The 12,094-nt window shown below is 37.6% G+C and overlaps 1 protein-coding gene across 1 annotated transcript in view; it reads left to right on the forward strand.

Moving 5' to 3' along the window:
- Positions 1-11,349, forward strand: part of RND3 (Rho family GTPase 3) — a 31,420-nt gene extending 20,071 nt beyond the window's left edge. The window contains exons 3-5 of the mRNA XM_019522435.1: positions 1,281-1,390; positions 2,963-3,097; positions 6,469-11,349. Of these exons, the coding sequence (XP_019377980.1) occupies positions 1,281-1,390; positions 2,963-3,097; positions 6,469-6,720 (497 nt within the window). The 3' untranslated portion in view covers positions 6,721-11,349. The remainder of the gene's footprint in view (positions 1-1,280; positions 1,391-2,962; positions 3,098-6,468) is intronic.
- The last annotated feature ends 745 nt before the right edge of the window (positions 11,350-12,094 follow it).

Consider the following 12,094-nt stretch of genomic DNA (forward strand, 5'->3'; position numbering starts at 1 on the left):
ACCTGAACAGTTCTGTTTGGTCAGTGAGACCTTCATCTTAGAGATGACAAGATTGTAATTTTTTATATCATGCAGGATGCTGAATAAAACTACCAGTCTGGGGGGGGGAAAAAAAGGCTCCTGAGAATTACCATTAACCATAACAATCGGAGATACCTGTGCCACTGGAAACTTTTGATTATCCAGATCAACGTATTTAAATGCTAAGAAGGAATGTTTTCAATGAAAGATATTTCTGAATAGTGCAGAGAAATTTTCAAACTCATTTTTGGGGGACTCATTTCTATTTTCATGCTATAACTTTTTCATTTGTGAAAAGCATTGAGAAAATTGTGGCATGTCTCCTTTGCAGAAGCCTTCTGGTTTTCTTCAGTAAAATCAAAGTCCTGCAAGCTGGCCTTAGAATCTAACCTTGGTTTGACTTGCACTGCCATAAGATGTGCATAAAGCAAAAGCTAATAGGGGAAAAAGAATGAACATCTTAGAGGGTAATGTTTTGGCCAAATTCTATTCCATTACATCAGTGTAAATCTAGCAGTTGCCTTGGATGTTTCTTAGTGTAAGTGATAGTATAACTTGGCTCCTTGTTTTTAATTGGGTTTATTATCTGTTCTGTTTTTCTGACTTAATGTTACTTTTCCTGAATGGAAATGGGTCTGAATCAATTTCAGAATCTGACAGTACCCAAATTATGAAGTTTTGATCTAGTTGAGAAAGCGACAGCCAACCCTTATCACTCCAATAGGCATAAAAACCCCTAAATTTGAGAGAACAGGAGTTGAGTTTGGAACCATATTTTGCAACTAGATTTCATATCTACTCTTGACTAGGAAAGATACCTTAAAATAGGGCTGTGAGGCCTACAATGCTATTATGAGAGTGCTTCTGGAAGAAATGAAAGATTCCAGTCATTTGGAGATGCACACAAACTAAAGAACTGACAGTCCATATTTTTGAACCATATCTAGCTCCAAATTTAATTCCAGATCCAGTTCCACTCTTTAAATTACCAGGAATGTCACAAAGGCTTTTGAACTACCAGTGGAAGACATGTTAATTGGGCACTGGCTAATTATATGAGGGAGAAGTCACTTTTGTTTATTGCCAGGCAAGAAAAGGAATTGGAGCATGGGAAAGCAAGCAATATCATGCCATTCATAAGTTCTTTTGTTGGTTTTTTTTGTTTGTTTTCTTAATCTCTTTTTATAAGTGTGCATAACTAGCAAAAAAAAAAATGTTAATCTATTAAAAGAAAAAAAAATCTCTCTCTTTCTCAACAGGATCCCCTTATTATGACAACGTCCGCCCGCTCTCCTATCCAGATTCTGATGCTGTCTTGATTTGTTTTGACATTAGTCGGCCAGAAACCCTCGACAGCGTGCTAAAAAAGGTGAGTGTTTGAGAAATATATTTTAAAATTCAAAGTTATTTATAAATAGACTGTATTTTAATGTGTCACTGTTTCCAGTCACATAATCTTCAGCCTGTAGTTAATTTAAAGAAGAACACACTGCACGTTGTGATGCAGTGTGCTTGAATCTTAGTTCCTTACATGAGAAAAATGCAAAATACTCGAACAGGCATTAGGGGAGTAGAGTTAATGCTATAGAAATATGCCTAGAAAGGAAGCTTCTTTTGTAGCTCTCCTCTTCCTCTTGACCTTATGACCATAAAATATGTGTTCAGGGAAGGGCAGGAAACAAGTAAACGGGTGTAGTAAAAACAAACTTGGGGTAGGTTGCATTGGTGGAGTTTAAAGCTGGTCTACCCAGCCTTTAGACCCTGTCATAGCTCTGACACCACTCTGAGGTAGGAATATGCAGTCATGTTGAACAAGAAGCCAGTGACCGTCTGACTTTTAAGGAAGTCTTGATGCCCTGGAGGAGGTGGCTTCAAAGAGCAGACTAGAACTGCAAGCTTCACCAAACTCCAGAGTGCTGGTCATGCTTTTTAGATGTGCAATGGACTTTAGTAGAGTGTCTGAATTTTTTTTCCTGCCTTCTACCCTTTCCCATAGCACCTCAGAAAAGTGAAGCTCAGGTAGACTTGAAAGTCAGGCCCCTTGCCTTTTGATTTGCCTGACCTTGTCCTCTTGATGGAAGGTGGGAAATAGAAATGCTGTGATATTAACTTTTGGAGTCTGAGTACTTTTTCCTGGAGGCAGTTCTGTGGAGAGCACTTAATGAGCACTTCAAAGTTAAATAATATTCCCCCATCAAATCTTAATGATTCCAAGATTTGTGGACTTAGTCTGCAAATACATGGCTTTTTTTAGCGTTTTGAAGGACTCTGTTTTGAGTTTTTATTTCTTTCCTAGTGCTGTCACTCGGTATTTGCATAAAATATAAAGAATTCTGTATGTACAGGATTAAATATATTTCTTGATTACTACAAGGTGGTTCTCTGCAGATTTAAATAGATATTTTTTAGTGTTTTGTTGTCTTATGGCTACATTCTATGATTACCTTTTAGTGTTTTGTAGTCATATGAGACGTTCTTGTAATTCAACTTTTGAGAAGCTGTTTGTTTTAAACTAATGGCAACACCCTTCATTATTTCTACTGCAATGTGGGCAGAGCCAATGAGTCATGGAACAAGGAATTAGATTGCAAATTGTTTACTGATTTAGGATCAGAGTTTAACCCTGCGAACCCTTACTCATGTAAGTTAAATGTGATGCCATACAAGCAGTTTCACTGAAAGTCATCTGAACTGGTGAGTTGATAAGGGTTGCAAGATCTGGCTGTCAGGCCAATGCTAGAGATCTTGTGTTGGTTCAGATGCACTAAAATCCTTGTAACCATGTTACACGTTGGCTCTAGGTTAAAAAATGCCAGTGATGTAAACTTTAAATATGCTTTTATAATTTCATTCAAACTATTAATTCTTTTGCTTTTCTTTACTATGACCCTTCAGCTGAAATAGTTTATTACATCTGTATAACAACAGTAATATTTTACAGTGGAAAGGTGAAATCCAGGAGTTTTGTCCTAACACCAAAATGCTTTTGGTTGGCTGCAAGTCTGATCTGCGAACAGATGTGAGCACACTTGTAGAGCTTTCCAATCACAGGCAGACACCAGTATCATATGATCAGGTATGTTGTTGCATTTCTTTCTCTTCTTTTTAACTCCACCTCCTCTTTTTTGCACTTCTTAATTGTTGATGGAGAGCCAGTCAAACAGTAATTTAAGATTTACCTTTTCCTTGAAAGAAACATCTCTATTCTGTACTTTTCTTATTTACATTAATTGAGTTAAATACCTGATAGTATGTAGTGATCAGTGGAGTGGTATATGAGAACAGCTTACATTAAAAATCAAAGGCTTATGTATTCTTTATCTCCAGAATGATGTAACAGAAGTAGACCTCTTGGCATAAATATAATCCTAGCCCTTAAAGGTACGAGTTCACTTTTAAAAAGGTTCTCGTTATGAAACTAATGCTTTTCAGCATCTATAGCCTGAAACAATAACTTAGATGTGTACTTGTAGCCAACTTCTGGGTTAACTCTAAAACATTAGTTGACATTTAAAAAAATGTTGACACCTTAAAATGTCAGTGTTTAAGTAATTTAAAACTGGTGTATTTAAGAAGAATCATCTAGCTGCTTGTGCTTGTCTTGCAGTTCCAAACTGTTTGTTGTTTTGCCACAATATCCAGTTTTCCTTTCCTAAAACCAGTCTCCAAGGGAGAGCTGCTTTACACGTCTTGTGGACAGCCAGAGTTGGAAAGGCAGACAGGAGCTCTGGTTCATATTGCAGCCTTTCCTGGTCTACTTTCTCTCTACTAGTTCCTCCTGGAAGCAGAGGCATATGAAATGGTTACACCTGTCCTGTAGGCTTCCATTTCTGGGAGATGCCATGTAGGGTTGGACCAGGAAGGGCTGCAGCAGGAGCTATCACTCCTACCTGTCCTTCCCACTCTAGCCATCCACAGGACATATGGGGCATTTCTCAACTGGATATCACTAGCACCAGGTAGCACAACTGTTGTGCTCAGCCTACCTCAGTGGTTTTCAACCAAGAGGTGCCATCGTGTTCAAAGTTGTGGAGGGGCGCTGTGACTCTGAAAAGGTTAAGCATTGCTGGGGTTAAGTAAAGGCAAAGCTACAGGTTATTTGAAAATATACGTGAAAAACTGACAATTTTTCACCCTGCTGTGCCTTAACACACATGCGTGAAACGAGTTTTGCTTGTCAGCAGCTTGAAGTGAAGTTTCCCAGAAACCCCTGCACCTATCTCCTTGAAACTTGGCAGGCTTCATGCCCTCAGAAGGGGCTACCATACTTGCTTGCGTTCATCCAAATCCGCAAAAACATGACAAAGTTATAGGCAGTTTTATGCTTCTCCATTATAGCGTATGGGCAAAACAGCGAAACAGTTTTGACAAAATGAAATGAAACAGTGCTTTCAAAATGAAACAATACACTATCCCGTCAAAATGATGAAAACAGGCCAAAATGAAACGGTGCTGTTTTGCACAGCTCTGCTTGGTAGCCCCTGTTGAGGCCACAAAGCCTGCCAAGTTTTAAAGAGATGGGTGCAGGGGTTTCTGGGAAACTGCACCTCAAGCTGCTGACAAGCAAAACTTGAAACGTGTGTGTGTGTGTGTTAAGATGCTCCTCACTGGTGCTGGGGCCTCTCCATGACATGGTAGTGTGCCCCAATGAGGCCACCTCCACCCCGACTGCCTCACCCAGTCTACCACTTTAAATGACAACAGGTAATAAAATAACTTAGTGAGCAGCACAGTAGCACCAGCAGCATCTCCAGCAGCCAAATTGTGACAGCCTTTCTCTCCTCTCCTGCAGGAGCCTTCTCTAGCATGTGTGTTAAGGCGCATCCTCACTGTGTCCTTTCCCCCTCTTCCTCCTCTCCGTACTTTCTGTTCCCCTGCAGCCAAGCCCAGCTTCAGCTTCAAAACTCAAAATGCTTCAACTGCCCTCATTTCATTTTGAGGCTGTTTCAAACCCCTTCGCTTCATTTCGATTTCGCTGTTTCAAGCTCAAAACAAGTCAAAACTGCCTCAAAACGAAACAGCCAGTGAAATTTTGCACAGCCCTACCGCTCACTTAATTGCCTCAGCGAGCTTGCTCAGATGGAACTGACTGGAATCTGGAAAACAATTCTGATATTCAAGACGGCTTGCAGTTAAGGTCACTGAATAAGAATTGCAGGGTGTTTAGTACCTGTGATTATTTGTTCCTTTCAAAGGAACTCTGTCATGGCTAATAGTCCTTAGTACATAAAGAAAGAGTGTGTGTATGCAGGGAGAACTTACCAACAAGCAATACAGTATAACTGTAGGTCTTAATATTCAGAAATGAAATATTTGCCTCCATATGGAGGAGAAAAGAAAATTGCACCTGCACTCTTGACAACAGAAGTGTGCCTTTCTAAAACTCGGGCCAAATCATAGAGTAGTATGCACGACAAGAGGACCTAACAAGATTTAACTCTGTTATCAAGTAAAGTGAGCAGTCTATTTGTAACTGGGATGTGTTACACAGTTATGTGTTGGCCATGATCCTTGTGATTACTTACTGGTACTCTGAATTAAATTTCAGTTCTCTTTATTGATGGTGGTTTCACTGCAGTTGAAGAAGAAACTATCAAAGTATGAGCACACAGAGCTATACTGCATATGAAATTGTATCCATTTAAATAAGAAGTTTTTTAAATATTAAATTAAAGTCTGTGCTCAATAACTGAGGAGTTGTAACTGTAAAGAAAGCACCAAAAAGTATGGAGCCAGATTTGTCAAAATAACTCCAGCGCAGGGTGATCAGCAAACTAGATAAGAATGAATCCATAGTTCATTAATTTAAGTCTAGCCTATGTTGACAGAGACCAAATGTTGATACCATCTGATCATTAGTTCATGATTTTATGAAAACAAATAGGTAATGCAGTTCCTCCTCCTCAGTTTTAGATGAGAGGCTGGATATGGACTGATTTCACACTTAGGACAGACTCACTGATTTGATAAATAGGAGCTGCCACTGCCTAACAGATGTCTTTTCAGCGTAGAAATAAAGGACACCATTCTTGAGGCTGCTTCTTCACTACCTTTCTTGATGGAGCAAAAGATTCATCAGACTCGAAGAAAAACATATTGATTTCCCCCACCCCCCTCCCTCCAGTCAAGAAACTCATTTATTTTGGCATTTTGTTTATTTGGGTTGTTTAGATATTCACGTGCTTATCGTAAAACTGTCAAATGATGAGTATTCCTGAGGCGGGGGAGGGAATGTTGAGGTACTTGTATAATTCATCTTGGACCAAAATCCCATTTTGCGTTTTGCAAAATTAGTTATTGGCTCCATTCTTCTGCCTTTGCTTTGGAATTTTCAAAGCATTACATATGCAAAAAAAAAAACAAAACGTCAAAGAGTAATTTGTATGGTTTACTTGGAATGAAAACTTCCTATTGATTGAAATTTCTTCTTTTTTTTTCCTCCTACAGGGTGCAAATATGGCCAAACAGATTGGAGCAGCTACTTATATTGAATGTTCAGCTTTACAGTCAGAAAACAGTGTAAGAGACATTTTTCATGTTGCCACCTTGGCATGTGTAAACAAAACAAATAAAAATATTAAGCGGAACAAATCACAGAGAGCAACAAAGCGAATTTCACACATGCCGAGCAGGCCAGAACTATCAACAGTAGCTACAGATTTGCGAAAGGATAAAGCAAAGAGTTGTACAGTGATGTGAAGGATCTAGATTTCCTTAAGAAGGAGGAAGAGACAATGTGTTCAGGAAAGGTGAAGACTCAGTGAAGTACGCAGCCAACTGGCACAGAACATCAGCTTAAGTCAATACTTTAAAGGATACTCTTCACCTTTTGTGTGTGACTGTATTTAGGGATTCAGAAAGTAAACCAAGCAATGAAAACAGATGGATCTAAATGAGATGGTGTCAAAAAATGTTACATGGAAGAAATGCCAAAAGAGGAAGATATTTGAATGTGCTAAAAAAGCGATGTAAGGGAAAGTAGCACCTCGGAGAAGAGAGATGTCTTTGACTGTGCTTTGTTTGTTTTTCTTAAAGCTCTATTCCTGGATACTACTTTGATTTAGTTAAAATAATATTTTAATGTTCCTTTTAAAAAAATGAATTACAGATATCATTAATATACCCTCTTCATTGAGGAGCTAGCCCTGTGACCTTAGAGTTTGGTTTTTCCAAAGGATATGATCTAATTTCCTACTGGCTCATCATTTAAATGGAAATTATATCAAGGCCCATGGGTCATCCCAGAGGAAAACAGCATATGAAACAGCTTTGAAGTCATGCCTTCCTGAGATGGCTGCATAAGCTAAATTTGAACAAGTGGTTAATGAAGACCTTTGGAGAATTACCAGTATTTTCAGTGCCCTACCACAACAAACATTAAAATGAAATAGAAAAAAGTACCTACCTGTTACAGAACTTTTGAAAAGATTTTTTTTCTGTTCATTGTGTGATGGTAACTAAAGTGGTGATGCTCTTAATCTTTTATGTTGACATCCCTCTTCGTAATGTCCCGATGTACTGTATGGATATGTCACTGTAGGCAAAATTAAATGAAAGGTGATATGAGTTACAGCAACAAATAATCATTAGTTCAAAACACATTTTTACAGCCTTAGTGCCCAATGCTGTGAGATCTTAAAAACCCACAATTTCTGTAGTCTTCAGGAGTGGAGGAGCTTGGGGCCTTCTCAGTATCTGGCCCTGCATACATATAAAGGAGAAGTGCTATTCTGTGATGTGATTCTCTGTAATTATACTTAAACAAACATAGAAGTACACAGGTGAACCAGAATATCTAGTATATTATACACTTTCACAGGGATGCCTTGGATGACTGTCTTTTTAGTACAGATTTCATTATTCTCCTAATGAGTACTATGAGGAAATGGGGCCTATAGAACTGTGGCGCCTTAAAGGGTCCCCAGTGGAAACTGGATAGTGCATTAATTTTAAAGGACTAATAGGTGCATATCCAGGTGGTGATTGTTAAATGTTGGTCAGGTTTTTTTCACTTACTGATTACTACTGTTACATGAAATAAATCAGTCTCTAAAATGGCTTGCAGATGTTTAGTGACCAATTATCTTCATGGCTTCTCTTAAAGGATACTGTAAGCTCTGACTGGTTGCTATAGCTTGTTTGAAGACAAGCGTTGTTTCCAATGATAATGCTTCATTTTTGAAGTATTAAAGTGGTGTTCCCATTAAGCTGTGGCAGGGTAAAGGACTTAGGAACTGAATACACTCAATGCCATGTGTTACCAGCACTTTGTTTCTTCTCTGCAAGAAGAAAAAACTACCATTCCAACCATTTTCCACAAAAAGACACTTTACCACCATAATACTCTTCTGACTGATGCAGCAGTATGCTTAGGGCAGTATTACAAAATAGCTGGCCAAGTGCTTTCTGTATTTAAGTATTGTAAAAAGAAAGTAAGTTATAACTGTCATAAAACAGGAATTCCATTACTTTTTTAATGTTGAAGTCACTTTGTATGTTTGGTTAATGTTTCTCCAGTATTTATTAAAATATCTTTTTTCCTTTGAATAAAAAAGTCAGTGTAAATGACCTCTGTACAACAGTTCATTACAACTTGAGTGTACTGTCCTGAAATACTTGGCATGCATGTTAAAGTACATGCATATCTGCATAGTGGAAATCAATCCTAGTTTCCTCTCACGGAAGTCATTCTGCTTTGAAATTATGACATTCATAACTGTGTCACATTTCCCGAAAGTTATGGGTGGGCAGGGGAGGGGAGGAAACTTACGCAAGTTACAGCCTTGAAATCATTGGATCCATCTGTTTTTAAAGGAGCTTCTGAATACATGCACTGCTGCATGTTGTATGATTGAACTTCGCAGACTTTTCCCCCTCCCTCCACTGCTCTTAGCAATACTAAGGGGTTAATATATTTTACTCTTAGGACACATTCTTCAATAGCTGTGCTGTATTAAATAAAAACATATTTTTCTTCAACGTTAGGCAGGCATATCTTCCCTTATGACAATGTTCATTTTGCCATTGGAAGGTTCAATTTCCAAGTTTCCCTTTATGGTATTTCAGAAATGCTTACTCCAGGCAGGTCCATAAGAGTCTTGTTCATTGACTACAAGGGTCAGATTTCATCCAGAAGGTTCCAAGCTCTGCGAGAGCAGCAGTTACCAGTAATATCTCTTAATTCTTGTTCCTTTTATTCTCATTTCCTTTTAATCTTTTTATGCTGGACCAGTCATAGTTGGAACATCTCTAATCAAGAGTGTTGTTCTGAACTGCATATAACAAGAAATAATCCAGTTCTCAGTTATTTTGTCAAGTCCTATAAAAACTGAACCAGGGACTTGTGCAAGTTCCCAAGGACACTCTGGGCTCCCAAGCTTATGCTTGCTGGTGCTTAAAGTTCTTGATGAGTCTTCCCTACCACCCTCTCCCCCTGCCCCCACCTTTTTCTTGGCATAATTGATGCGAGCTTGATAATGCGTAAAAAGTGGGATTCGTTCTGTTTTCTCTCATAGTGAATAAAATACTGAAGCAGTAATTAATTACCATGTAAAAAGAAAGGCTTCCTATTGGTGAGAGATTGTACTGGATCTTGGTGGTGCAATGAGGCCACAGATGGTGGACACTTAGTAGCTTTATTCATACATTGTGGTTGTCCAGACTGAGTACTCTTTTAATCCAAGCTATAAAACTTCCCAAAATTAATTCCTGTTTTGAAATAGAACATATCCATTTTTTCAAAAACATCTGATCTTGATGCAAAAATATCCAGTGATAGAGATTCCAGTGACCACCTCTGTCAAAAAAACTTTGAGCTTTATTTCTAGTTGAATTTTAGCTTCAGCTTGCAGCTATGTTATATCTTTGATAGGTGGAAGAGCACTCTCATGAATTTTGTTTCCCATGTGGGTTCTTATAGATGTGGTCAGGTCACCCCCTAAATTTCTCTTTGCTAAACTGATCGAGCTTCTTGAATCTATCACTAAAAGCATACTTCCCAATTCAATGTCATGGTTCCTTTCTTAATCCTCTCCAATTTATCAGCATCCTTCTTGAATACTGGAGTCAAACTGGACCCAAGATTCCAAGAAAAATCAAATCCATGCCTAATACAAGGTAATACAACTTCTCTGCTTCTACCCAGAAGTCCTAGCTTGTATATCAAAGGATTACATTGGCCTTTTTGGTCAGTACCAGTATGTCATTGGAAGCCTCCATTTAGCTGATTTCTACCTCAAGTCCTTTTCAGAATCACAGAGTTCCTCTCCATCCTGTAACTATACTTGTATATCTCATAATATGTCTTTGATGATGAAAAAACACGTACTGCTTGCTTCCACCTGGCTTAACGAGTGATACTGACTACTTGGTATCAGTGACTTGTGACCTAACCCAGTTCCCATGTCTTATGAAGATTTTATCAGTAATTGAATCAGTATCATGAAAAAAATGTTAAATAGCTCAAAATCAAGACATTGTTCCAGTGAAACTTCAGTAGACATACATGTGGTTGATGACAATTCCCTAAATACAAATACATTTTAAGGCCAATCAAAATAATTGACTGGTTACTAATCCATTTAATGTGTGGCACATGATTTTGTTTTATTTTAGTTTCTTAATCAAAATGTCATGCTGCACCCAGTCAAATGCTGTACAGAGGGCTAAGTATGTTACACTGGCACTATTATTCTTATTTAGCAAGCTTGTAATCTTCTGTAAAAAAAGATATCAAGTTAGTTTGTCAAGATCTATTTACCATAAACCCATTTGATTGGCATTAATTATATTACCCTCTTTTAATTTTTTATTAATCCAGTACCATCTCAACTGTTCCATTATTTTTCTTCGTATCAATGTTAGGCTAAAAGGCCTATAATTACCTATGTCACCCTGTTTACCCTTTCCAAAACCTGTCACATTAACTTTCTTTTAGTCCATGGGAATTTCCCCAGCATTTCAATACTTACTGAAAATCACAATTAACAATACAGAGAGCTCTCTAGCCAGTTTTTTTCTAAACCCCTTGATATAAGGTGTGATTGGAAAATATTTCTTTATCATATGATATGAATATATCATGTGTCTTTGATATAAATACAGAACAAAAGTATTTATTGAATAATTCTGCCTTTTCTCCATCATTTGACAATGCTGCCATTTCCATCCAGTACCACTGTTAGATTTTCTTTAGTTTCTAAGATATTTGAAAGCCTCTTTATTGTACTTTACAGGCCATAGATTTTGCTGTGTGTTCTTTTGCTTCCCTTGTTAATTTTCTTTCATTTCTGTAATGAATATACAATAAAAGCTATTGGTTCCTCTCTCTTTTTTTAAGTATAATTTTCACACGTAAAAAAAGAATTGTAATCAATATTGGAACTACAATTCTAAAAAACCAATTTTGGGAACAGGAGCTTAACCATGTGCTTTGTAAAGACACTATTTTATAAAAATCCATGTGACTTGCATAATTCACTCTACATTTTAAACCAAGGAAAATGATTGAAAGAAGAGTTGCTTTCTTCAAATGGAATCTCTGTGGCTAATGGTATGTATAAAAGTAGAATCCACATCACTAGAGAAGCACATTTTTGTTTGCTTTTTGATGTTTGTGAAATGATCTGTCTCCTTAAATCTATGGTTAAGCTTTCTAGTGAAAGAGGTGGTAAATCACATGTTCTTTTATTTGTAATTTGTGGTAAGTGTCCTTTGGTAAGAAAAACATTTTAAGGACTCTTTTGGTTTCTAGAAAATAAATGTGGTAAGTTTCTATTTGTTAGTCCGTATGCAGAAAGACATGGTGTCTGCCTTTTGATTCTGCTGTTGCACAACTAGGTTAGGTAATCGTTTATAGTAACTGAAACATTTTACTGGATATGTACACTGCTGAAGAATGTCAAAACAATTAAAAAGAGAACAGTGCAACAAAAATCCCCACAATAGTTTATGATGCTGAATTAGAATTGACCTGAGGCCAGTTTAATAACAAGATAACCAGCTTGTATGTGTGCTGTTCAGCCCCTATTTAACTATATACCAAAATACCTAGAAAATCTAGAGGCAAGGACAG

Source organism: Gavialis gangeticus, unplaced genomic scaffold (assembly GCF_001723915.1).
Source record: "Gavialis gangeticus isolate Ggan-Ray unplaced genomic scaffold, GavGan_comp1, whole genome shotgun sequence".
Taxonomy (NCBI): domain Eukaryota; kingdom Metazoa; phylum Chordata; order Crocodylia; family Gavialidae; genus Gavialis; species Gavialis gangeticus.